Source organism: Jatropha curcas, chromosome 10 (genome assembly GCF_041381405.1).
Source record: "Jatropha curcas cultivar XTBG-Jc1 chromosome 10, XTBG_Jcur_1.0, whole genome shotgun sequence".
Lineage (NCBI taxonomy): Eukaryota > Viridiplantae > Streptophyta > Magnoliopsida > Malpighiales > Euphorbiaceae > Jatropha > Jatropha curcas.
In genome coordinates this window covers 145,818-172,037 of record NC_143160.1, presented here as the reverse complement: position 1 = coordinate 172,037, position 26,220 = coordinate 145,818, and the positions used below count along the sequence as shown (strand labels likewise).

Sequence of the window (26,220 nt, the reverse complement as noted above, 5' to 3'; positions counted from 1 at the left end):
TCGCTATTTGGAATTATGGAAGATGCCCTGCATCAAAACCAACAGACGCATCAGTGATAATCCTATTCTTCACTGAAGATTACAAGAGCCGAGACTACAGATTTGACATGAATTAAAACAAAATATAGCCTATATAAGGCCAAATTCTGACACTCTATCAATACTATTAATTGAATGACCACAAAAAGAAAAATAAATAAAATAAATGTTGTAAGCATATAATTCTTCTGATTTTAAATCTTGCATACTAGGCACTATCAACAATCTATTGGCTCTGAGGTAAAAATAAGTCCGGAAAAATTAAAAAGGCCATTTGAACATGATGCAACTGTCCTTTCATTCCATCTCCAGTTATCTACTAATGAGAAATATAGTAGCTAAAGCAATCAATCAGTTCAGAGGAACTAGAGAAGGTAAGAGAGAACTCACTTGCAATGCAATAATTCTTCACTTGCTGAATACTTCTCGACCGTGAGTTTTTGCAATGAATGGAATATGAAATCAAGGGCTCTCCCTTTTTTTTTTTTTTTTTGGTTCGAAGGTGGGGGTGGGGGGTGGGGTGGTGTGGTTTCAAGCTGGGAGAAGGATGCCTTCTCCACAAGACCAAAGCAGATGAAGGAGCCCTTATCACGACTGTATGTTAAGCATATAAATATATAAAACAGCAAAATAAGACTGGAACCAATTATTTATTGTTGACTATGTTTTATGAAAAAATTGTACAATGAAATTCCAGACCCTAAAAAGTATACACACATAAATACATGAACTTCTGTATATCTGCATAGAAAGTAATTGGGCAATTCTTTTTTATTATAGCCCAACCTAACACGTCATGTTATGCATAGGAAGTATTATAGCTTACTTTACGCCTCTTCTTGTGTGTTAGCCTTTGGTTTTTCATGCTTTGTACTCGAAATGCTGTCAGCCAGTTCACGGCCCATGGTTTCAAATGGAAAGAAGGAGACACAGATCCCAGATGCAAAAACTACACCCACAAAAAGAAGAATTGCTGTAGTTTGATGGCATCCTTGGACCAAACTTACAGCCACAAGAGGGCAGACCATTCCACCAATTCTTCCCATTGAGCTTGCAACTCCTACACCTGTTGTTCTCACTGAAGTTGGGTATATCTACAACGTGAATAAAGAAATAAAGTTATTACCCGGCCTTATCTTTCATGGATGAGTATGACAACTTAAATATAAATTGCAGCACATATCACATATTTTAGGTTGATAGGTTTGTTTACGATATATGTGTGTGCATTATCAAGAGCTGAATTAGTAATAGAGCTAGATAGTAAGGAGAGGAAAAAGAAGTTCAGCATATTGCTATAAAGAATAGTTTGTCATCATCGCAAAATATTGTCTATTATCATGTCAACCAAAGCCATGATCGTGACTTGCATTTATGATTATACATAATGTTCCCAAATCCAAGGACATTTTTCGATATACCAGATTGATATCATTTGATCAGCTTTTAAGTTACTTTTAGCCCACACTAGGCTTAACCTAATGAGAGTTCAAACCTCCCTACATAAAAGAAGGTACTTTTACATTCACAATCAAACAACTATTTACATTTACCTTCAACAGAGAGAATTTTCAGGTTTCATAAGCAATTGCCATAAAGAGTAAAAATGTTGTGAAATTAATACTGACGAATTATTACAGAGAGAACAGCAGTTATTGTCTTTAACAATAATCTCCTACTACTTTTAATAGATGAAGTGGGAATAATATTGCCAATATGATCCAAAAGATGAGAAAAACCACCTTTTCTAAAAACTTCATTTTATCATATTTTTATCCATGAGTCTTCAAAAACTTGAAAGATATTATATAGATGTACACTTGCACACTGAGAGTGCATGCTTCAATTAAATAGGTTTATAAAACGACAGGCTCCAAATACTCGGTGATTTTCAACTGCAGACTATAGTAGATATCATAATGCATAAAGAATAAATTTCTATATAATGCTGCTTCTAAGAAAGAATAAAGGAAATTCAGTTTTGCCAATGAATTATCATGCAGACAAATAAAATATATTTTGCACTATCTTTATATGTTCTTTTGTTCATGAAATGCTTAAAAACTGTACGATGATAATTGGCTTTCGATTGAAAATTCAAACTTCATGGATTTACATACCTCTGGAGCATAAATATAGACAACTGTGAAGGTTTCTGTGATGCATATTCGAGCTCCAAACAGAAGGGCTGTTGTTAGAGCTGAAGACTGATGGACCACCAATGGTAGCAGGAAGATGCAACAGATGAAGAACATAGCCGCCATTGAAAGTTTACGACCAAATCTATCAACGGTCAGAGCGGACAGGATGAGCCCCGGAAACTCTTTAGCAAATTAAAGTTAGATTTTACTCAGATGGTACTAAAGGAGTACAAAGTCACTTTTATCATACGATTAACATATTTCTATCTACTAATAAATGTTACCTGCGAAGCTAGTGATGAAAACATCTTTATAGTTAATGCTCCCAGACTTTTGCGACTGCATCCCAGTTGGATTGCATTTATTATTCCCATTGTTCAATTCAGTGGTCAGTAACACAATGCCATAGTATGAAAATGCATTCCCAAAAAAAACAATCCATAATAACAAGGTTGACCTTGCTAATTTTGGTGATAGAAGCATTAACAGTGATCTGAAGACCCCCATGTCAGAATCCTTCCACCTGGGAGGAGGTTGGATAACATCTTCATCATTTTGTTGTGACAACAAATTTCCACCCTCTGCTTGAAGGCGTTTGTCCCGTAGCTCAATTTCATGGTCAGTAACTAGAACACCAGGTGGGAATCCTTTTCCATTTAGTTTGGCTATTTTCTCTAAGATCCTAAGGGCATCATGTTTTCTATCTTTCAAGCATAAATACCTCGGTGATTCAGGTGTCATAATATAAAATATAAGGAGAAGCAATGAAGGCAAAGCAGACAGGGCAAGTAACCACCTCCAACCCAATTTTGGCATGATCATCTACAATAGTACAACATAAGGATTATGAAATTTTCAGAATACATGTTTAATGTATCTCACTAAAAATTCAAAGATAGAAAAACAATCAGCATGGCTCAAACTTCAAGAATGAATGAGCAAATTAAACTTTCTTGAAAAATTAAAAGTTGCAATGCATAATTAAAATTACTCTCAAGTCATCCAAAGCATTCCACGAAGGCACAGTAATTGCTATCTAACATGGTCGAACTTCATGGAATGGGTAAAAATTATTTATTGTTCAGTAATATAGAAAAAGACTATAAATCCTGAGGACATGACTAATCAAAAAGGTGTAATTTCAAAAACAATCTACGAGATTCGTTTATGGAATATCTTTTTCTTTTACAAGTGCAAAATCCTTGAACTTATTGAACTCCGTTTCAAATTTCATATCCCGATACAACCTGACAGATTTCAGAGTTTCTCCTCACTCATGCATCAACGATGTCTTGAGAGGTATTACTGATATCACTTGGCAATAATAAGCCAGAACTTGCAAGATTGGGAAGCTGATAATGACAGAGAAGACAATAATCAATGCTAGAAGAACCGGAATTGATGCATAAATAGCAAGGAACAGCAACCATGCTGCATAACCAATTGACTAAAGCAAGAAGATTCATAAAATTTTAGGCCCCATAATGTTCTCCACTTTATATTTAACATACACATCAGAAAATGTTAAATGGAAAGCAAAGTCAAAGATCCTTTATCCACTGATCTGAAAGAAAAACCTTAACAAAGAACTAACAGATGTTGGTCGATGGAAGGTATTACACCAATATAAAACCTCATTTTTTCTAAAACCAACTTGTCTGAGTCTCTGAGATTAAAATCTTGCCTAAATGCTTGATTAGAGTATACAATTTAGGATTGAAATACAATAAGAAATCAAATTAAAAATTCCAAAAATTATGATAAAATCATAAGTATACCCATGCAAGAGCAGCCTCCAAAATTGTTCCAATGGTCCAGAAGGCTTGGAAAATAACCATCCAAGTGCCTCTCTTAGGTGCAGGTATAAACTCTAAAAACCAAGATAGAAGTACAGGGCCACCTCCCAAACCAAGGCCAACCAAACAACGAGAAAGAATCAACGCAATATAGTTTGGGGCAAAGGAACTCAGAAATCCAGCCCCAGAAGTAACTATTGCTGTAACCAGAAATCCCTTCCTGAACAAATAAACAACCAAAAGAATGAATTAAGTGACCAAACTTTAAGAACTCACAGAATTAGTAGAACTAATGCCTGCTCGTTCTACACACGAAAGAATGAGGAACTAAAATAGCTTATCAAGTCCTAATATCTCTCTTTCTTTTGTTTTTCCTTCGACAAGCAATTAAGTAAAACATTGCATATAGAGTACTTTTGATATGTAAGCAATTTGGTTCTTTTTTTCTTTTTCTTTTTTTTTTTTTTTTGGCGGGGGAGGGGGGCCACTGAAGTAAGCACCAAAGAAATGTATTTAATAAACAATAATGATACTAACAAAAAGAACTGCTATAGCACACACCTTCTTCCATATTTATCTGAAACTAAGCCCCATGAATATGCTCCAACCAGCATACCAACAAAAACCACACTCGTTATTAGGCTTTCTTGCTGAGAAGTAAGACCCCATTCATGCTGAACAGCTGATCCTACAAACGAGAGAAGCATCATTTCCATTGCCTCTGAAATCCAACCCATGCCAGCATAGAGAAGCACAAGGATTTGGAATTTTCCAAAACCCATTTCCACAAGAGCTTCATCAATGGTGAACCCAAGGCCTTCATCTGCCATCTATAATTATAGAGAGACAATGCTTAATTTGAAGCTCAGTAGCTTGTGCCACTTAATAGTGTAAAACAAGCAAAAACAGTTGCAGATATAGGATAAGAAAAACAATGTGTCCTTAAAAAATTATTTCTTAATCACTAAAAGGAAAAAGAATGTTTTTGCATTTGACAAGATGTCAAGCTCATATGTGGAACCGAACTTTTCCTTTTGTAATTTATATCATATTGAAAGGGGTTATGCCCAAAACAAAATGCTGAGAGATACTAGATTAGACATTGAAATTTCAATATCTTAACACAATGCCATTTGGAAATCCACCAAATATAATGAAAATATATTGCAATTTTGGTTTTAATTATCAGACCACCTTATGCACCTAATAATCATGACATTTGTTGGGATTCAGTGGAATCAGCAATTCCCTACCTTTCTAGAAAATGAAGTTTTGTCATCTTTTTGGTAATAACAAAGCTCATTATTAAAATGAGCTTATTTTTAAGATGGCCTGGCCTGTTAACCAGATACTGCTGAATCACTCTTGCCTGCCACTTGAGCGTTCAGACTTCAGATCAGATTGAGAATCAGGCTTTGCACTTAAAATCAGCTGCTTGTGGACTGAACTAGGGAAAGCATACCTTTTTGTTCGGGGAAAAAAAGAAATAAGCGCAAAGAGTTGACCTTTGTAATAATCATTATCTCATGCGACAGCCTAATGATAAGCATCTTAACAAATTTCAAAGACACCCTGAACAAAAATCTTAAAGGCAGACTTCCAAAAACCTTGGAGAAAAAAGTATTCTGCCGGAGCATACTCTGGATCGGAATCATGGGGAGTACTACCTGATCATTTCTACCAACTTCAAGCTCGCACCTTCCCTACCCTTTAAAGCGAAGCGGGAAGAAACCTATCTATGGCTTCTCTTTCTTTTGCTTTTCTTGATCCATCAGCTTTTTTTTTTTTTTTTCCTAAGCGTGTAAGGGCTTATTCATAGGGTAAAGAAAGCATGCCTCTAGTGTTTCTTCATTCACAAAATAAAGGATTTACCAACTAATATGAATCTATATATCTATTGAAATGTGCATGCATTACCTGAAAAAATTGAAGTGAAAACTTTTGCTTGGGTAGAAGACCAAAGATAAGGAAGATGAATTGCCTTTAAAGTCAGTCAAATATTTAATATAAAGAAACATAGGTTGAACAACAATCAACATAGATTATATCCCGTGTATGAATATCAACATACAGCAATATCAATCACCAAAATAGAAAAAAGAAAAGAAAATCCAAAACGAAAGCGGGGAGCCATATTGAAGATAAAAGAATGAGGAAAAACATAAGAAGGGTATTGTTAAAGATGGGCGACAAACCTTATCGGCGATGATAAATGCGGATCTACCTTCCTCTTCTTCTTCTTCTCCTACTTTGTGGTTTATACTCTCTTGAGGTTGAAAGTAATTGTGGACACGATAAGTCAAGTAATGAAAGAAACTGACATTTTTGTTTTCATTGAATGATAAGTTCCTGGATTGATTGCTTGATAGGTGGGCGGTTTTGTTTGTCTTTTTGCTCATTTTACAAATCTATGTCTTGCTAACGCGAATGCTATTCACAAGAAAGTGATAATCTCGATTACTGAGTTTTCTGGTTTTTCTTCTTTCTTTTTCCAGCCTTCATGGTTTGGACTTTGACTCCTTCCCATCGCAGTTCCATCCCACAGTAACCTTGTATTTAATTTAAGTATTTAAAATAAAAATATTTCTTTTATTTATCTCTTTTCTCTTTCGGGCTTTTTGGCCCAGTGTTATTTTGGGCCCTTCAAGAAAATAGACAAAAGAATTGTTTTGGGTCACATGAAGGCTTTTTCTGACACGTTCTCAAATATCACGTATCGACCCAACGCCAACAGTCAACTCAACTTTCTAAGTCTACCAATTAAATTACGTACTTATCAAATACTTATCAACTAAGGAGCCATACATCCTTTCAGAAAGATAAAAAAATAAAGAGTCGTACATCCTTTCACAAAAAAATAACAATTAATTTTTATTTTGATTAAAATCGATTAATCAAAAATTTTAATTAAATTAAATAAATAATAAATTAAAAATAAAAATATTTCAATTTTCATTTTAATTAAATAATAGTAATAATTTCAATTAATTTTTGTTTTAGTTGAAAGCAATTAATCACAAACTTTAATTTTGGTGCGTTTAATGATTAAAATTAATTCAGTCAAGACTTTTTGATTAAAAAATTAATTCAATCCATTTCCTATCTCAATAGGAATATAAATTCCTATCTCAATCCATTTCCTTCCCTATTTTATTACTTATCATATTTTATTCAAGATATTAAACATAGTCTACAATATTATAGTAAATAAGGCAAAATATTAATTCTAAATCTATTCAAAAGTAAAAAGTTACATATTTTAAATTATAAAATTTATTTTATTTAAAAATAAATTTGATTTAAAAATTATTGACAAATTATATTCACATTGTATTTCTAATATATTTATTCCATCAAAAAAGTTATAATGGTAAGTTTCAAAAAAAATAAACAAATTATAATGGTTGCATGCATGTTTACAACTTAAATTGATAAATGGAACCTTTCAAAAAAAAAAAATAAATAAATAAAAATAAAAATAAAACAAATGATAGATGGAAGGTTAGTCCATGGTTGTTAAGGTCCATCATCTCCATCTCCAATCAAATTACAGATATCCGAACACTCTACCAAACTGCTAGAAAAGAACAAAAGAGAGAAGAATATTATTAGTAATAAATTTTCTTTTTATTTTTATAAAATGCATTAACATTAGTGGTTTTTTTTTTTTTTTTTTTTTTTTATCAAAATTCTAATATGATAGAGAAGATCGGCTCAGGATCATTGGATGCTTTTTTATCAGATAGGAAGGGCTATTGCCCAAAATGTCTATATGAAGAAGAAATCAGGTAACGAAGGGATTTTAATTTTGAGAATTCATTCTAAATCCGAAATACAGTTTTTGATGCAATGATATGACACTAAAAGCACTGTTGATGGAATCCACTTCCTATTGATAAATAAGAAAAGATAAAAGTTACCAGTATTGACGGCTTCGAAATCCTTGCTTGAAAACCACTAGAGGTCTGCAAACGATAAAGAAAGGGAAACAATTAACAATTCTGTGTTAGAGAGTCATTTTTTTCTGCCATAGAAAAGTTCCATATAACCCTTGATTTGTTTGGTGAAATTTAAAAATCAATCCTTTTAATGAGATTCGATGCTTAGTCTTAACATGCAAATCAATTCAATTTCAATAAAAATTAATGAATCTTCAAAACTCGAGACATTTTGATTTACACCAAGGGGAGACCTGAGAAATAATACATTTTTCAGCATTATAAAATTGGATTAACTTAGAGTTTTAACACTAAAAACTTGAGAAGTTTGTTTGTACCTTCTAATATTAAGAGGTCCTTCCCCAGGTGAGCCTTCACCGCCACGGATGCAAGTATTGACACACTTGACAGTGCATGACTCTGCCTTGGTCGACTTCGGTCGTTGGATTCTAGGCTTTTTGCATTCCTTGGCTGAGGAGGCGCACTCACCGGATAAAGTTTGAGGTATGTTTGATAGAGTCTCCGCGCCTTCTATCGACGATGCCCCCGCCGCGGAGGCTACAACTGTGCAAGCTGCAAAAAATCCTGCAAAGGCTGTGTGCAAGCTACAACTGCTGTTGTCTGTGGAGGTTCTTTGGTTTCTGACACATCTTGTGATGCTTAAAGCAGCGGGATTATTTGGGGTATGGATAATCATTTTGAGTGACAGAGTCACCTTCATTCTCATCTTCAGACTACTGCTTAATTCAATTATCTCTTGGCTTAGTGGTCCTTTTCATATCCACGTGGCATCAACTTTCTCGGCCAGGAAAATGAGCTCGCAATTACTTTGCCACCAATATATATACACACACATATTGTATCGTCTGAAAATACATCCACTCGTTGTATTGTCTGAAACCACCACCATACATACAGTTGCGGAGTCAAAATAGTGCACAACGAGAAACCATTAAGGAAAGCGAATTTCGCAATTGTGGATATATACTTATTTTTCCAATTTTAGATAACAATGCATTCTACAAAAAGAGGGCCAAAATATTTCAAAGGAAAAATTTATATATAAAGAAAAAGGGAAAAAAAAAAAAAAAAAAGAAAAAAAAAAAGACAAGAAGAGGGCTTCAAACTAACCTCCCTCTATCATTCCTTTTTTGAGAAACATTTTAGACAAATTAGAACATTTATAGTACACTCGCCACCAAGGATGGCGTTAAACAGATACAAAATATAAAATCAAAGAATCACCAAATTGAGCCACTGACTAGCACACATCAGTAATCCTATACTCCTTCGAGGGAAATAGTTAGCTGCTGATGACGAGGAGGGCAGCTCTGGCCAACGAATTTCACTTGCTTTCTTCATAGGGAAAGTAAGCCGTGGAGACATGAATGAAAGAATTGTTCCCTAAACAAGCGTGATCTTAAAACCAGTATGATGTACTACTGTATGCCTATCCCCTTCTCAACACCTATGTCTGCCAAACTTTTACTGCACTGCCTCATTTCAAGCAGTGCCACAATGGAGCAGCAGAAAACCATATTGTCTACCTCCCTCCCTCTATCCAGAAGCCTTTCCAAAACAACCATATTCATATGTACAAAATGGTTATCCGGAGTTACCAGCAACTTCTGCAGCTCTCTGTCTCATCATCTCCATCACAGCAGCCCTTCTCCGTGAATCCGACTGCTGCTGAAGCCTTCTCAAATGCTCTTTTAAATCTCTGGATAAACATATATTTATGTTAATACTTATAATAATAAGATTCTCAAATTCTCAACCTGGGGGGTCAGGTTATGCCTTAAAAAAGTTGTTGATTTAATATGTAAGGTTCAAATCATAACCTGCAACGTGGCACGTGGCACTCGGATTCTTTGCATGCCCGAGCATGAAGTTGCAGAAGATACCACATTTTCTTACAAAGAACACAACCTCCCGATGCACGTGTTTTGCATGATATACCATGCCGGAAAAGCCCCTTCACCTTACGGCAATTTGGATATTGACAATGTGCAGAACGGCATTGTGATGCATGCACCAGAAGATCAAGCATTTTCCTTAGCTGCAATTTTTAGAATGCAATTGAATTAGGTCCCACACAAAATGATAATTTTAGGGAAAAAGGACTTTAACGAACACTTTTACCATTCCCGCTTTGAAGTGTTGACCCAACAAAAATGGATGGAAGAAATATTACCCAAATCAATTGCTTAAATCTTAAACATCAACAGAATTCTGTCCATCCAATATCTAACAATATGGATCCAAGTACTCGTGACAGGTCAAGGGAAGTGTAGAAAAATAGATGGGAAAAAAGAATAGCAATCACTAATCACCTCCCACCCAAATAATTAATAGATTTTTCCACCCCCTTGTTGAATTAAACATATTGAAAAGTTTAAGAAGTACCTGCAGGACTCGTAGTTGCCTGGCTTCTTTATTCTGGGCATCACGATCAGCCATGGATGGATGATTTGTCAACTTATGAGGATGATCAATACCCCCATCCTTTTGATAACAAGCGTTACATATATCATAATCCGGGCAAACTTCGCAGCGCCAACCTTGACCTGTTTCAATGTCAAGATGACATATGTTGCATGTTATCACAAATGCTGGAGCAGTCGGATTATGCAGATGGTAAAGGACCATCATTGACGAGTGTTTAGCCCGGCGTAAAGTATCATACTGATAATGATTTCCTTGACAAAGACTCAGGAATGCTTGTCTTGTGTCAAAAAATTCACTCTCAAGAATTTCATCTTTATCCTTTGTATCAGCAGGAACCTCCATGATCTCAACCTGCAAAATTTGGTAGTGGTGTTCTCAAATATTTAGATGAGGAAGGGAAAAGTGACAAGTTTCCAATGCATCGCTTCAAAAAGAATGCAGAATTCAGCAAAATGATATAGGGGTGAGCAACTTACTGGGTACAGTACATGTTTCTCCCTTTGGTTAACAGGATGCCGCTCCCTCTCTTCACGCTTCTGTTCAGCCTCATAACACCTCCAAAAATGGAAACAGTGACGTTAGAACTATTAGAGGTATTGTGCATCTCAGACTTAATTAAGAACCTCAAGTTCTGCACATCAGAATACCCAGGAAATTTGAATAAACAAAAAGCAAAAGAAACACGCCTAGAAAAGCCAAGATGAATGCCAACTCCAAACCAAGGAGATAGCACTGATTAGAAGTTCAGAGAACAAAAAAGTTTCCGGAAGGAGACAACTAAAGAAAAAGCTGATGCATTACGACCCTGGATTAATTGAGTGTAACCATCAGCAATATAAAAGATTTCAGGTGACATGAATTTTTTCATCTATAGAGTACTGTCTTTAATTTTGAATGAACAAACATGGATGCATGACAGTCTAATTAAAAAGTACGCTAAAGATGAAATACATGTACAACCACAAATAAGTGGAAGCAACACAAATTAAGAAAAAAGTTATGGATTTGTATGCCACAGATATAGAAGAGTGAATACAGTCAAGTATGAAAAACAAAAAGGATTGGAAGGTAAATTATGAGAAAATGGTTCAGTTCTAAACATCAAATCAAACCCTCCCACTGCATAAGTAAAAGATATCATAAAAAACGGGAAAGATGACAAACAAGCCCAACTATCTGTAATACATCCTTATTTCAATAACATAAATAACATCTTAAAGAATAAGACAGTGCAGGAATTCTTACTTATCACATATCTGAAAATTTTTGCACTGGTTGCATACCCAACGGTTTCCAGAAACCATTAAAATACAACAGTGCGTGCAGCAATTCTGTAAATGAACCATGATAAAATCTTCCTTCATAGGGGAAATTGTCTCACCAAGCTGGAGAGAAATGTAGCTTATGAGAAAAACAATAATAATCATGCAAAATTCTGAAAGTAAACATGTAATCGGCTCCAACAATCAGATAGCAAAATTGTACAGTAATTTATCAACTATCATTGTTACCAATAAGAAAAAAAAAAATTGGCTGGGAAGAAATAATAAAATGTAACAGGAGGTATAAATTACTTTGTGCATTAGTAGCAGATCCTTTGACGCGTTACCAGAAAGATCCGATTGACCAGATGCTTTTAGTGCCCTTTTGGTTATGGTCTTTTTGGTTGTTCCCTTCTTGTTCTGTTTTCTGCCATCTTCCTCTTGGTTAAGCTGATAAATTAAATCCTCTGCAGCACCAGGCCAATAGTCACCATCAAAGTATGGCAACCTTGCTGCGGTTACCTTTGCCTTACATTCACCAGTTTGCACAAAGAAATGATCATATAAATTAGTTAGGTCAACCACAATATTTTCCTTAGCAGCTTTCCTTAGCATTGACAAATACCTGAAATAAAAAAACCCCAGGAAGCAACACACAGATTAGTCAGGTAAGAAAAGACAACAGCAAATGATACATGGATATATCTGGTTAGACTCACCATTCCCGAAGTTTGTCAGATTTTGGTGTTTTTTGGATTTCTGGATGACAATATAATATGTAGTCTTCACCCTTTAATGGAGGGCAAGCCCATATATAGCAGCTTGTAAAACCTCTCTTCTTGCAGTATTCAAGGTATCCAATCTGCAAATGGAAAGAGTTACAAAGGCCAATGACGGCTATGAAAGATCTTAGTTAACTGCTTACATTCCCATGCAAATAAATCAATCGGTTGTTCAAACTAACCAAAATTTCGTGGTAAACAAATGTACGAAGAGCCTCCCCCGTGACAGCTTTAATCTCTGGTCTAAAATACTTAACAGAATCCAGATACGACAGATAGACACGTCGCTGATTTGGAAATTGACATTCTGATCCAAATTCTTGGACATACATGCCAAATAGACAGACCTCCACACCTTCAATCTTCTGAAACAACAAAATGACCTGGAAGAAAAAATTTCAGTCAGTAATCTAAAGTCAAGTTATCTCTTCTCTCTGCTTATAGTTGGCAAGACTTTATTACAGCCCTACCAGTTAAGCAAAACCAAAGGAACCAAAATTGAAAAATGTAAAGCAATGGATTCGGAGTATATCATGTGTACCTTAGACTTATAAGGGAACTCAGTTGGATAATTCTCCTCTCTAAAAATTTCAAGAAATCGCTGCTTCACATCCAGCTTCTTGTCAACTGAAGAAACAACTCGAATTACAAGTGCTTCTGCTCCAGGAACCTTAAGATGTAGATTTTTACAAGATTTAGATTACGGAAAAAAATAGTATATTAACAGTTTAAATAGCACGCCCTCATAGTAGTTTCTAAGACAGAAGAATATAATATATGGAAAAAAATATTTAAAAAAGCAACATTTGGAAGAAAACTTTGCTCCTTCCTTTTTCAGTCCGAGTTCTGTAACAATTAATCGTTGTTTCTTTTTGGTACAAAAGGATGTGCTGTACCAAAAAATATTTATTTTTAGCAAACAATGGGTCAAAACAGAGACTTCCATAAAATTCAGTAGCCAGAACACTTAAACTGATTGGGAAAAGGAGGGACAAGATGCGCATTCATCTTGCTTTTTATACATATAATTATGAATATTGACTACAATACGTACCATCAAAAATTTGACATGGAGAACATCAAGTGTGCAAATTTGACATGGAGAATATCAAGTGTGCAAATCTGGAAAGAAATCCTAAACAAAACTAAGACTTCAAGCACTTATACCTCAAAAAAAGGGGTTCAGCAAAGACATACCATGATGTTCTTATGTTTTTTTCCAAAAACAAAACAATTTTGCTTAAAGTGATGGCATCATCTGCATGAAAACCTCCTGCCACGTACTCTTTATACTCCAGCAAGACAAGATAGCCTATCTCTAGAAAACAACTTAACGTTTCATCTTTAATTGAATACTATACATAGGAAGTTTCCAGGAGGCTTTATAAATTTAATAACTTAACCTAACCCCGTATGGCATAAATCAGAAAATCGATTCGCTGATCAAAATCAACTTGCAAGTAGCATAAGTGTATATTGCACACAACAAAAAATCCACCGAATGTTGAAGATATCAAAATCACCTCATCATAACTTTTCCCTTGAATCCTGGCCCTCTCTTGCCTCTCCTGCTTCAGTCTCCTGAATAATCGTTGCTCTATGTGATCACTGAGTATTGTCCTTGGTAGGTCTTTGGCCCCAAGAACTGCACTCTGAGGTAAGGGCTTACGCTCTCCTCTTTCAATCTCTGCTATGTAGCAATTAGGGCAAGTATATTCAGCTTGCCCACCATCATTTCTTCGACCATTAAATAAAGCACAAATTTGATGTTGCCAGGCTTCACACTTGTCACATTGAACCCACTGCATGAGTATCCAAAGAGCAATGTAAGTCTAATTATTCAAGATTACCATGTAACATAATGCTAAGCAAGGCACCAAACACACCCATTCTTCAGTTTCCTCATCATTTTTCTTCTTTTCAAGCCTTGCTTTGGGGATAGGAGTCCCATCAGCAAGTATAGTGTCTCCACGCGCCTCATTATAGCATGGAATACAGAAGTAGTGTCGTGTATCACCAGCTCCCATGGTATAATACATTGCATTTCGCTTAATGCGGGCGCCACAAGGCGTGCAATATATCGGAGGTGGTTCGAAAGTAAGCTTTTCAACAGCACACAGCTGACAAGAGTTCTCACTCATTGAATGCTCCATTGCCTGGTTCTTTTCTGCCTTTGCCTTACTCTGTAAGTAACAAACAAGAATCGGTTATCACCATATAGCCACAAGTAATTGAGAAATGATTACAACATAAGCAAATGCTAGCCATTGACAATAAAGAGAACAACAAATACTTGTCTTTGCATATTTTTACAAAATACATCTATCTTATTTTTAAGGTAAATAGAACTTACAAAATTCCCTAGACTGGTTCTAAATATTTAGTAGCATTTCATGTGCAAGTAAATTACCTGTTAGCATGCTGAGAAAGTTTATTTAATCTTGCAGTCCATGTGGCACATTTAATCTTTTTTAGGGAAAAAATTGCAAAGATATCACCAGAGTTTTGGAGGCTTTCGATTTTACACAATAATTTGAACTTTTTTCTTTCTCCACTTCCCTCATCAAAGTCTCACATAATTCCTATGTACATGGGCAGCACCCTTCTCTTCCATCACATTATTTATCAAAAAGAAGAAGAAGGGAAGCTGGAAAGTGAAAAAGATCTAATGCAAATATAGTTTTAATGTTTTTAAAACTGCAACAAAGAAACAGACCTTAGATTCAAACACAAACACATATAAAGGTCGTACTCCCAACAAAGTCCCAAATGGTAAAAACCCGTTGACACAAAGTTTATAAAACAAGCCTGCATAAATAGCATACTTTCTCAGATTCAATACATGCGAAGAGGGCTAACGATTAATAAATTGTCAAAGTGTTGCAAGCACAGCTTCTAACTTAAAGCACAAAATTTTCCATGCTTTCTATCTAGGGAAGTAATCGCTGCAACCACTCCACTTGATATTAATCCTAATCTCAAGTATTATGTTCTGCATGATGACTCAATTACTGTTATAGAAAGTGCAAACGTACACTATATAATCTACAAATCACCACATAATACCAATGCTGCACATGAAAAACACACCCAAGACATTTCAAAAGCAGCACAGGATAAGGAGAAGATATAGTTTCACCTGGCCAACCCATTGCCTGAGACCTGTAATATGCTGTCTAATTTGTTCAGGTGTGAACAGTTCAGTCAATGATACCCCTTTTATTTTTGGCTTTCCAGACTTTGTTCCAGCCACATTATCTGTGGCCTGGGCAGAATTTTCTTGCTTAATTGACTCAGTTTCTTTCTCAACTTTTATGCTATCTTGCTTAGCTAAAGCAGTCGCCTCATCCCGTACAACAGATTCACCGTCAGGCCTTTGGTTGTTTGTATCATCCATGTTATCTTTTTTCTTTTCATTATTGCTAAGGCCACCTTGTCCTGAACTAACAGGTACTTCCAACTTCACTTCCATGTATTCAGGCTTAACTGCCATACAAGTGTCACCCTGTTTATAATCTTGGAGCTGAACATCTTGAGATATATGGGAATCTGCAGTCGCAGAAGCAGATATAGTAGAACTTTCACTCTCTGGCTTAAAAGATTGGGGGGACTGTTCAATCTTCATGCGCTTCAAGGACGGGTGAAGTTCTTCAGAAGTTTCAAGGACTGATGAATTTTTTGGAATGAATTTAGCTGAATTATCACCAGTATCATTGGATTTGCTTGAAAATCCAGAATCTGAACCTGGACGAGTGCGTGCCCTCATTTGTGCCTCTATATAATTTTTTACAGGAATACAAACAGGGCACCCTGTATCCCTGCAGTGCTTGTTGTGTTGAATCAATATCCTGCTATGATGGCATCTAGGATATGGGCATGGAGATGAGGTGCACCTATCCATATGTCTCCACAATTTTTGCACAGTAATGCAATTAACATCTGAACATTTCCCTTCAGGGGCCGAACATCGGCGAGCATGCCGCAAGAACAAGAGCCACTTTTGTTGATTCCTAAACTGTCGATCATGGTTTGCATTTCCGGATCTACACATAATACCATTTGAATTTTGAGTATCTGATGTGCTTCTAGGAGGAACATTTTGACCAATAATAGATCCTTCTGAAGCTAAATTATTTTGTTGAGCTTCATCTTGACCAGATATTCTCTGCCGGAAATCCTCTTGGACATTCTGCTCATGCGAGATGCTCTTAGGCATACCAGCTCGGTCTTGCAAATGAGGATTCCATTGACTCTGCAACACTCCATCTGACGGTGTTCCAGCAGGAAGACAACTAAAATCACTTTGAGACTCTGAAACCAATTGATGCGGATGCAACATTTGTTGCATTTGTTGCGAATTATGAGTCAGTGATGGACACACTTCATGTTGTCCAGGTGGCTGAGTGAGACTTTGAGCACCCCTAGAACGCTCTTCAACAACATTTTGTTGAAACTGGTTTTGCAACTCAGAAATTTGGAACTGTTGGGAGGCTTGAGAATGCAGAAGTTCATTATGATGATCCACTCCAGGCTCACACTTCACCTGGCTAATAGGATCGGATGAAAGCTGAGATTGATCAAAAGCATCATGCAATATATGTTGATGTTGCTTGTTTTGCTGCTTTTGTATGCATTGTTGTTGAACAAATTGCTGTTGTGGAAATTGATGATGATGTTGCTGAAATTGCTGTTGTTGATGACCTGGCATGACACTATCTCGAGAAGACAGTGTGGACTGAAAATTTATCTTTTCAGATTGATCAACTGATTGGGGTTTTAGATGTGCGGCCTGTTGCGTTCCATGTAGATTTGACTGATTATTTACCATAGTCGAGTTAGTTTTCTGCATAGGCTGCATGCTCACAGATGTCCTACTCTGAGAGTTCATCATCAATCCAACAGATGTTACAGCACCATAAAAGTTTCCAGATCCCAAAGAATCAGTATTATTTATTCCATACCCATCACCTGATAAACAAAATGTTCAGATGTGGCTTTATCCCAAAACAATGTAACATCATCTCTACAAGATCTCACAAACCAAGGAAAGCAAAGGAGGGGAAATGAATTTATGTGCATACATAGAGAAAGAGACATTACCATGCATTATTTGTCGCTGTTGTTGATCAAAATGCTGCTGCAATGGTTTGGGTGAACTAGCATATGGTGTGGTACTCATATAGCCATCAGATGCACAAGGTTCATTCACAAGCTGTAAATTGTTCCCAATCATCCCCATTCCACCATTTAGAGCTCCATTTGTGAATCCATATGATTTTTGCTGCAAACCAGATCTGATATTGCTACCCATTTGGCTGCCAAGATTTTGTAGTATGCGACTGTTTTGACCACCAACAAACTGTTTTTGCTGCTGTGCCTGTGATGCCATCGTGGATTCAACAGTTGAATAACCACCAACATTACTGGAAGACTCCATACTGACATAAGACTGATTATTGCTACTATTGTTACTGCTGTTATTAAAACCAGGAGTTGGAATCATCTGGCTTGTCATTCTTTGCCCACCCATGGAAGACATGTTCCCACCAGAGCTAATGGAAAAATGGGCTGGTGCCTGCTGATATCCATTAGACAGAGCTCCTGCAAAATTTGCGTGAATGGTGGAGATGAGTGACATGAGTCAACAAATTGACGCATATGATTAACATTGGGAGGCCTAAATTTACCATCGGATCTACCAAAGGAACCACCATGCACACCAGTGGTCGGCAACAGGCTACCTGTGTTCACAGTTGTGGCAGCTATACTATCACATCCACTCGAAGCAATCATCATAGTATCTACAGAAGAGACCATCAAACTGGAATTTCCACCATGTGACATTCCAGGTGTTGGAATCATAGTACTGATGGCAGAAGAAGGATTAACAAGTTGCACGTGCCGCTGGTTGTGGTTATTCACAGGTGTGCGCTTGATCAGACTACTGAGACGGCTCTCCAAGGTATTAAGGTTCATATAGTCCTCCTACAGAAAAGCTCAGAGCTGAAGTTCATTGCTGCATAAAGCCACTAAAAAAATAATCTGAAGAACAATCAAGCAATGAGAAAAAGAATTCTATATGCAAATGGCTATAAAGAATATAAAAATATGGAATTCAGCAAATTTTTGATACTCCATATTACAATATACTTTTCGCAATAACGAGTTAACAGTCAAGACCAATGCAGACTCTATTAAGGGTTAAAAGAAGAGGGGCAAAAACCTTTGACTGGGCAGCTTTAAATAGACCTTCCTCTAAACGTTTGGCAATGTCCTTAAATTTCTGTTTCTGTGGTTCAGTAACTGCCTGAAGTTGCCGCTGCAATATAATTGAAAAACTAGAAATGATGCAAAACAGAAGTCTGCAATTAGTAAGTATTGATCAAAGGTTGTAGTAATATGTATTGATCACAAGTTAAATACCAAAATCATCATAAATTTAAAACAATTCACGAGCAGAAATTATCTATTGATAATTGGAAGAAACATATAACAGCAACATTTATCTAAAATATTATTTGTCAAACAAGAAATAAAGAAATCCATAGCATATATGACAATATTATGATCTAAAACTTCAAATCCACGGTAAAACCTGAGTTTCAACAATCTCACAGATGAAGAGTTGTACATTAAGAATTGAGTATCGGTCTGAATAAAACCGGGTTCCTCTTAAAACAATCATCCATGCAATGTTAAAACTTCCAGAGAAAAAAGAAAAGGAGAAAGATGATGTACAGAAATAGGCAACAAATAAAGTTCAAATGTGAAATCAAGCTCTAACAAAAACTCGAGCAAAAGTAGCACTAGCAGCATATTAACCTTTCAAAGCTTAAGGGTGAGTTGTACTGTGCCTAGATACAATGCTAAACATTTATAACATAACCCAATCCCAGGATAAGGCCCTGAACAGTGTGTTTAGGTACTTAGCTGCAATGAAGGCCTTGCTTGAAATTGTATTATAAATTAAATACAAATAAATGCTGGAATACAAATATAGAGATTGACAGTAGATGAAAAGGAATGGACTTCATACATTTTTTCGCGCATATAAATGCGAGCTCTATGAAGCTCAGGGTCCATGGTGAACATATTAGGAGGAGCAGCACCTCCACTGCCAGCAACAGCTAAATTCTGCAGCTGAGTAGGAGGGAGCGGATTCCCATTTTGTTGGGGCAACTGGTTAGGAACCTGCCCTGAGATCTGCCCAGACATATGCGCCTGCACATTCATTTCCTTCGCAGCTTACCTATAACCAACTCATGCTGCTCTGGCTGCAATTAAAGGACCAAGTCTCCACCTTCAAATCAAGTCCAACTCATAAGTGCAAATAATGAAATATGTAACACAAAAAGTGGTGAAATATAATAAAGCCTCACTTGAACTTTACTTTAATATTCCTAAATCCTAATGATAGAGAAACAACTTTCAAGTCGAAATAGAGAAACAACTTTCAAGTCTAAAGAAAGAAACAATTTCAAGTCTAACTTACAAGTGTAAATTCATGAAATATGCAAAACAAACACAATGGTAAAATAATCAATCTCATTCTGAAATTGACTTTACCGACCAAAAATAAGTTAGAGAATAGTGAGAAAGAAGATTATTTTTGTCCTGTCGACAATTTAAGGCAAAATATAGAAGATAGAAGCAGGATGGCGTAAGTAACATCAAAATGGATGCGAGCAAAATGACCTCTCCGCGAATTTTATATCGCTTGAAAAACTAATTTTTTGCAACTTAAAAATGCGTAATTGAAGAAGTAATGAGGATAGAGAGAGTGAAAGTATTGCAAAAGGGGAATTGGTGAAATGAAATCTAAAGCAATAACGTAAAACACAAAACTAAAATGATTTTCTGAAAGCAATTGGACAAGTGGATCGTCTATTGAAGCTAGAATAAGATGCGATTGAATGCTTAGACCAGTCAATTTGAACGATAAAACCAATTTTAGCAAGTAACCCTAGGCTAGGTTAGCTTAGTTACACATTTAAATCAAAGAGGAAAAAAAGGAAACCCTAACGAACCTGGAAGTGAAATTGAGAGATAATATCAGCGATCGGGAGCCTCGAATTGACAAAGAAATCGTTAGTAATTGCAAGTCGATAATGATCGCCGACGTCGTACAAATCGCACGTGCGAATTGACAGCTTCGCTGTTTACGGTTTTTGCCAAAACAGAAGATAACGATTAAGGATTAAGCAGACGATAAAAGATGAAGGGAATAACGAATGAAAGCATATATTGCAATCGAATCGAAATAATAACAATTGAAGAGAGTCGACGAAGTGTTGAATTGGTTATTTTAGGGGTTCTCCGCTTTCAGGGTTCAATTGGGGATTAATTTCGTCAAATCGTCAAAGCAAAAAATAAATAAATAAAAAGGAAAAAAAATACATACAAATACCGATATGATGCGAGTGTCTATTCCTCTTATCTTTTTTTCTATTATTATTATTATTTTTTTTTAATGTAGTTTATAAAATTTTTTAGAAGGAACGGAGTCGATAAGAGGGAGGATTTAGGGGTATTAATTGTGATCGTAGGATAAATCATGTAAGTGAAGTGACACACATGCCCCTGTAAATTTACGCGAGTTTATTTGTCTAGTGATTGCTCGTCCAATCCAGCCATCCCCTCCTGGTTTTTTTCGATTGAGAAAAAGAGACGCCTGTAGGCTCTTTTTTGGCACGCTCGCGCTGTAGGTGATAAATTTGTTTTAATTTTCAAAGAATTAAGCATGTTTCAGATTTTTCTTTGTTTTTTTTAGGATAAGCAACCCTATTCTTTTTAGTATTCCACATTTAGAAAAGCAAATTTCCTCTTACAAAATTTTTTTTTTTGCATTTTAGATCCTCCCCTCCAACTTCTATTCAACCACTTACTTTGTCTATTCATCATTTCTTTAACTCATAATTGGAATATTTAATGTGGTGTTTGTTTTAGATTAAATTTTTTATTTTTCGTTTTTTTCTTAAAAAGTAAACAAAACTTGTTTATTTAAACTTTTTAATTTCTTTTATTAATTTTTATAAAACTGTTTTTTAAAACAAAAAATAAATTTTATGAAACTACATACAATGGTTTCTGTAATTGTGCTTTATGTTTTTATTCGAGACTTATGCTCATAAAGTTGTATTATTATTATTATTATTTTCTCTATCCAAATATCATTTATTTATCCAAAATATATAAGCATTAGTTTTATTATCTCTATTAAAATTTTACACTTTTTTCCCATCTCTTTTCTATTTAGCATTATTTTTATATTTATTATTATTTTCTCTATCCATATAAATTTAATGTCATTTATTATTATTTATTTATTATAATACTTGGATATTATATTTTTATTCAATTGATTGTATACATAATAATCAATAGTTAATTTAATTTGAATTTAACAATTAAAAGTGTGAAATATTTTTAATTATTGTCTTAGATTTTATATTTTTAGATTTTTATTATTAACTAAAATCTTTAATGGCTTGATAAAGGAGAGATTTGATAATTGAAAAAATTTTTCACATCATAAACTAAAAGAAAGGAAAAAATAATTTTAGAAAAAAAAAAAACAGTTTTGCAAAATAGATAACCAAAAATTGAAAAAAAAAAAGTTTTATGTTTCTAACAAATAAAAAACTAAAAACAAACAGCTGTAATAAACAGAGCCGAAATAACTCATTTATCGAGAAACTAATTTCCTTGTTAATTAGCTCACAGATTTAGCTATTTTCTGAAAGAATGGAACTCCAAGTCCTCTTTATATAGCGTGTTCCATGACTTCTTTATGATGTTACTAGCATAGTTTGTAGGAGATTATGTAACAGCTAGTTCTTTTCTTCCTCTTTATTCACCAAAAAAGAAAGAAAAATGCTTAATTTAAGTAAATGTTAATTATTAATTAATTTAAATTATAAAAGTTAATTGAAAAGCCTCAACTGTTTTCTCTTCACCATCATAAAGTATCAAAAGAATTTATTTGTAGCAAGAACTAACTGCTATTTTATAAACTGCGACCACATTGGTAGTAAAATTATGCATTCTGTCTGACTTGGTTAAGAAATGCCAAGCACATCTCTTGAAGAATGATTGTGATCTCAAAAGAAGTTAATGCTTTCCTACTACCCACACGAATGTAAACTAATCCAGCTGAGTCGTGCTTTTAGTTGTTCAATTTTGATTTTTAAAATGCCGATAAAAGCTTTAGTTCAGTTTGAGTTTGTATTTTAAAGCTCGAGTTTTATTCGAGTTAGGCTCGTTTGAAATTAAATAGTTTTGGTTTTAGAACCACCGGATTTCAATTTTATTCCGATTTAAAACCGAAATTAGATAATTTATTTCAAGTTTTTTAAAATTTTTTTAATAGAAATTTTTAAGAACATAGTTTTTCATGATTTTAAACTGAAATCACTCATTTTAAATTAAAATTGCAAACCGAAACTGAATTTTTAGGGTCTGTTCGGTAAAATTAACTGTTTTTAGTAACTATTTTTATAAAACACTAAAAGCTAAATATGTTTGAGTAGCTTTTTATGAAATGCTAAAAGATGAATATAATTTTTTCACAAAACTCTAATGTAACCTCTAACCGTTAGTTCAAATACTATATTGCTGAACCACTTTTTAAGTACCATGTACAAACACTAAAAGCTATTGTCGAACACAATCTAAGTCATTTGTTAGACGTCACTTCAATTATACTTAAAGACAATCAAATCACTCTAGGTGGCACACGTAGGGTGTATTTCGCACAATTATCTATTTTGCAGCTGTTACTGGTTCAGTAAATTTAACTATTTGAATAACTAAATAATTGTAGCTGGTTCAGTAAATTTAACTATTTGAATAACTAAATAGTTGTTTGAGTACTTTTTATAAAATCCTTAAAAATTAAGGTCATAGGGATAACATTGATGTTTTTAAAAAATTAATTTAAAGGTTATTTTAACAAACACGGTAGAAGTTCAATCAAACGCGGTTGCCCAACACGTACTTAAGCTTCTCTTCAACCCAAAGCCACAATGTAAAAAGAATCAGACTATTAACTGGGAACGAACTCCAAGATAAGTTACCTAAATATGCTTGAATTTTTGGGGGAATTATTCGGAGATTGAATTGGAATGGATAGGAAATTGAGAGAAGAATGACAGAACCAGAAAGAGACACTGCATTTAGATTGCAAGAAAGAGAGACAGAGTGGAGGTCTTGCAGTATTCTTTTAGAGACCCCACTGGATCCAACGCTTCAACGCCGGCGCGCCCGCGTAAGCTTTTTATTATTACTATTGTTAATTTTAGAATTATGTTCGCGAGGTATTGATTGTTGATATTGCTCTCTTTTTCCCTGTGCTGCTTCTTTCGCCTTTTACTGTTACCAGATTCCTGCTTCTGTTCCCACAGGACGTGATCGCATGAGTTGATTGACGGCACAGAAATATGCTTATATTGTAAGCATTGATGATAAAATTCAGCTACGTGTTTAATCATTTATATGCATGGAGGTCTAGGTAAGCTTTTGTTCGCTTGTAAGCTATAACTTGTTCAGGTTCCATCTTCTATAAATCAATGGACATTGAGGTGCAAAATGCATTATCTGTTGTTTATGCGGTTGAAAACTTAAGAAATGAACTCAAATCTATTCACTACTTTATGAAGGATTCCGCAAATTTATACGAGGTTCTGCATTTGTTAAGTAAATAAGACTGGGAAAGAATAATCCTTGTCTTATTGTTATAAAATTAGAGTCTGAGAAGCTCGTGCAAATTAGCTAATTGACCAAAAAAATATAACCTATGATGTAAAGCAACGGGTTTCTTCAATGAAGAAACAATACGTTCACGAGGATGATGTGGGGAAAGTAATTAGAAATGAGTTAGCAACTTCAAATTAATCTCCCTGATCTTGATGTGATACATTGATGGTGCAGAGTGCTAAAAGGAGAAGAGGTGGACTAGGAGCTAATGAAAGAAAACTGTCTCAAAAACACTTATTATTTTTTGGTATTAGTGCAAACTTAGTTATGAACAAAGCAGAATGAAAATAAAGATTCATACGGTCTATCCAACCGATTTTAGATTAAGATATAGTTGTCGTTGTTATAAACTCCCTAGCATTATAATCATAAACCCAATACGATGGAGGAAATGGATCATATAGCCAAACATGACTAATTTTAGATTAAGGCTTGTAAAATTGAGTTGAGTATTGGCAGTTGATTAAAGGAAAAATGAATTAAAAGTAGGAAAAAGAAGGATGTTTCCTATCAAATATGCATTATAAGTTAATTAATTGGGTACGTTTTAGGTTTTTCAGCAATCATATCAAATATCTTATATATGAGGATTAATGTAAAGTTGCTTATTAACTCTCAATGGCTTTCTTCAATTGTCATAGCTTTGTTTCATTTATATTTGGATCCTTGGACATTGGTTACTGTGATTCTAATATTTTGATATTGTTTGAGTATTTGCCCTTAAATAAGTTCATTTACAAATTCTCTGTGTTTTACGCTTGTCCCCTCTCAGGCACACCTGTGCCTTACACCTAGGCTCCAAGAGGTTGCTTACTCCTATCCTGTGCTTTTAACAACTATGGCAAAAGGATTGGCTTCCCTCCCCTCTAGAAAAGAGAAGCCAACCTCTTATATTTAAATATAATTAGCCTTTTGACCCTTGATGTTAGGTTCTACTATTATATGTGTTAAATCAATTTTATTGTTTTGGTCATCAGCCTGATATCGGGCTTGTAATTTGTAAGGTAAGCTCAAACACAAAGAGTTGTGCCACTTAGAAAGGTGACATAGCCTGGGAGTTCTACCTCCTTGCGATTTCTTAGGGTTTTATATATTTTACTACAGCAGGATACCTTAGCGTTAAAGAAATACCTGGCTAGATTTAAAAGATCACAAGGAAATCAATGGCTTACTTTAGAGTCAATTTAAGGGATCAGTGGTTTACTTTAGACTCAGGATCTCCCAAGCTTAATATTATTGAATGTATCAGTGGCTTAGGAATGTTCTTGATTGGAGACAGCTAATTAAAATATATGATAGAGGATGGTTATAATGATTTATGACAAATGATCTGTGTGGATCGTAATCTTTTATCCTTCTAGTTCCTTGTAGATTCCATCGTGTTCCTATATTTAAGGAGTCAAATGATAGTACTCTGTATTTTGAAGCAGACAAATGGGAGGTTTTTTCAAGGAACGAGAGGTGTCAAGATTTATCAGAAAGCAAATTGATGAACACACAGATGTACCAACTCTTAGGCTTCATTTGTTCATAGACTTGTCTAGAATAAGAAGGAATAGAATAACTACTCCATGATAATAGCAGTTCCTAGCTTTAGTTCAAATTTAAATATGGAATAACTATTCTATGAAATAGTAACATTTTAACATTAAATTTAGTTGAACTTTAAATATGTAATAGATATTTTCCAAATTTTATGAAGAATGAATAATAAATATTTTATTCCTTGTTATTCTATTCTGCAAACCAAACTAGATCTTAGGATACCTTTTGAGGTGTTTTGAACATCTTTATGATGGTGTAGTTTAAACATTTTGCTTACAGTGGCCTTTTATACTTTCTTTTATCAACTATGGTAACTTCATGCATGGGCGGAGAACATTTATGAAGAATGAATAATAAATATTTTATTCATTGTTATTCTATTCTGCACCAAACTAGATCTTAGGATACCTTTTGTGGTGTTTTAAACATCTTTATGATGGTGTAGTTTAAACATTTTGCTGATGATGGCCTTTTATACTTTCTTTTATCAACTATGGTAACTTCATGCATGGGCG

The 26,220-nt window shown here is 34.9% G+C and overlaps 3 protein-coding genes and 1 long non-coding RNA gene across 8 annotated transcripts in view; 1 reads left to right on the top strand and 3 right to left on the bottom strand.

The window, feature by feature from the left end:
• Positions 1-670: 670 nt before the first annotated feature.
• NIAP (Major facilitator superfamily protein) lies at positions 671-6,738 on the bottom strand. Of its 2 annotated transcripts, none has more exons than XM_012231891.4 (6): positions 6,172-6,738; positions 4,538-4,806; positions 3,959-4,196; positions 2,465-3,002; positions 2,160-2,362; positions 671-1,133 (listed from the first exon to the last, which is right to left on the bottom strand). In XM_012231891.4, exons 1-6 carry the CDS (start codon positions 6,373-6,375, stop codon positions 867-869), a joined length of 1,719 nt encoding a protein of 572 aa, XP_012087281.1. In that variant the 5' UTR covers positions 6,376-6,738; the 3' UTR covers positions 671-866. The 2 variants fall into 2 exon arrangements, with proteins under 2 accessions (XP_012087281.1, XP_020539794.1); XM_020684135.3 differs by lacking the exon at positions 6,172-6,738 and adding an exon at positions 5,894-6,087.
• A 544-nt stretch (positions 6,739-7,282) lies between these two features.
• On the bottom strand, positions 7,283-8,809 carry LOC105646115 (uncharacterized). 2 transcript variants are annotated; one of them, XM_012231889.4, is made up of 3 exons: positions 8,253-8,809; positions 7,897-7,941; positions 7,283-7,553 (listed from the first exon to the last, which is right to left on the bottom strand). In XM_012231889.4, the coding sequence occupies exons 1-3, from the start codon at positions 8,639-8,641 to the stop codon at positions 7,493-7,495; spliced, it is 495 nt and encodes a 164-aa protein (XP_012087279.1). In that variant the 5' UTR covers positions 8,642-8,809; the 3' UTR covers positions 7,283-7,492. The 2 variants fall into 2 exon arrangements, with proteins under 2 accessions (XP_012087279.1, XP_012087280.1); XM_012231890.4 differs by having other exon boundaries at positions 7,283-7,550; positions 8,253-8,794.
• Positions 8,810-9,034: 225 nt separating this feature from the next.
• On the bottom strand, positions 9,035-20,794 carry HAC1 (histone acetyltransferase of the CBP family 1). Of its 3 annotated transcripts, none has more exons than XM_012231887.3 (17): positions 20,434-20,794; positions 19,443-19,706; positions 18,630-18,744; positions 18,094-18,391; positions 17,507-18,007; positions 15,546-17,374; positions 14,293-14,589; positions 13,930-14,208; positions 12,948-13,076; positions 12,589-12,789; positions 12,344-12,486; positions 11,937-12,249; positions 11,608-11,747; positions 10,839-10,917; positions 10,321-10,713; positions 9,756-9,973; positions 9,035-9,634 (listed from the first exon to the last, which is right to left on the bottom strand). In XM_012231887.3, the coding sequence occupies exons 2-17, from the start codon at positions 19,637-19,639 to the stop codon at positions 9,520-9,522; spliced, it is 5,247 nt and encodes a 1,748-aa protein (XP_012087277.1). In that variant the 5' UTR covers positions 19,640-19,706; positions 20,434-20,794; the 3' UTR covers positions 9,035-9,519. The 3 variants fall into 3 exon arrangements, with proteins under 3 accessions (XP_012087277.1, XP_012087278.1, XP_020539803.1); XM_012231888.3 differs by having other exon boundaries at positions 18,148-18,391; XM_020684144.3 differs by having other exon boundaries at positions 19,443-19,680; positions 20,434-20,789.
• A 2,596-nt stretch (positions 20,795-23,390) lies between these two features.
• LOC105646113 (uncharacterized) overlaps positions 23,391-26,220 on the top strand; it is a 4,293-nt gene continuing 1,463 nt past the window's right edge. Inside the window, exons 1-2 of the long non-coding RNA XR_005177579.2 lie at positions 23,391-23,672; positions 23,787-23,915. This is a non-coding gene — a long non-coding RNA (uncharacterized LOC105646113). The remainder of the gene's footprint in view (positions 23,673-23,786; positions 23,916-26,220) is intronic.

Coding starts and splice junctions, on each gene's coding strand:
- NIAP (XM_012231891.4), bottom strand. CDS start 6,375: ATGAGCAAAAAGACAAACAAAACCGCCCACCTATCAAGCAATCAATCC. Junction 4,807..6,171: donor CATTTATCATCGCCGATAAG/GTTTGTCGCCCA, acceptor CTATAATTATAG/ATGGCAGATGAAGGCCTTGG. Junction 1,134..2,159: donor TCTATATTTATGCTCCAGAG/GTATGTAAATCC, acceptor TTCACGTTGTAG/ATATACCCAACTTCAGTGAG.
- LOC105646115 (XM_012231889.4), bottom strand. CDS start 8,641: ATGAGAATGAAGGTGACTCTGTCACTCAAAATGATTATCCATACCCCA. Junction 7,942..8,252: donor GGACCTCTTAATATTAGAAG/GTACAAACAAAC, acceptor TATCGTTTGCAG/ACCTCTAGTGGTTTTCAAGC. Junction 7,554..7,896: donor TTTCGAAGCCGTCAATACTG/GTAACTTTTATC, acceptor GTTCTTTTCTAG/CAGTTTGGTAGAGTGTTCGG.
- HAC1 (XM_012231887.3), bottom strand. CDS start 19,639: ATGAATGTGCAGGCGCATATGTCTGGGCAGATCTCAGGGCAGGTTCCT. Junction 18,745..19,442: donor ATTTATATGCGCGAAAAAAT/GTATGAAGTCCA, acceptor CATCATTTCTAG/TTTTTCAATTATATTGCAGC. Junction 12,487..12,588: donor TTGTTTACCACGAAATTTTG/GTTAGTTTGAAC, acceptor TTCCATTTGCAG/ATTGGATACCTTGAATACTG.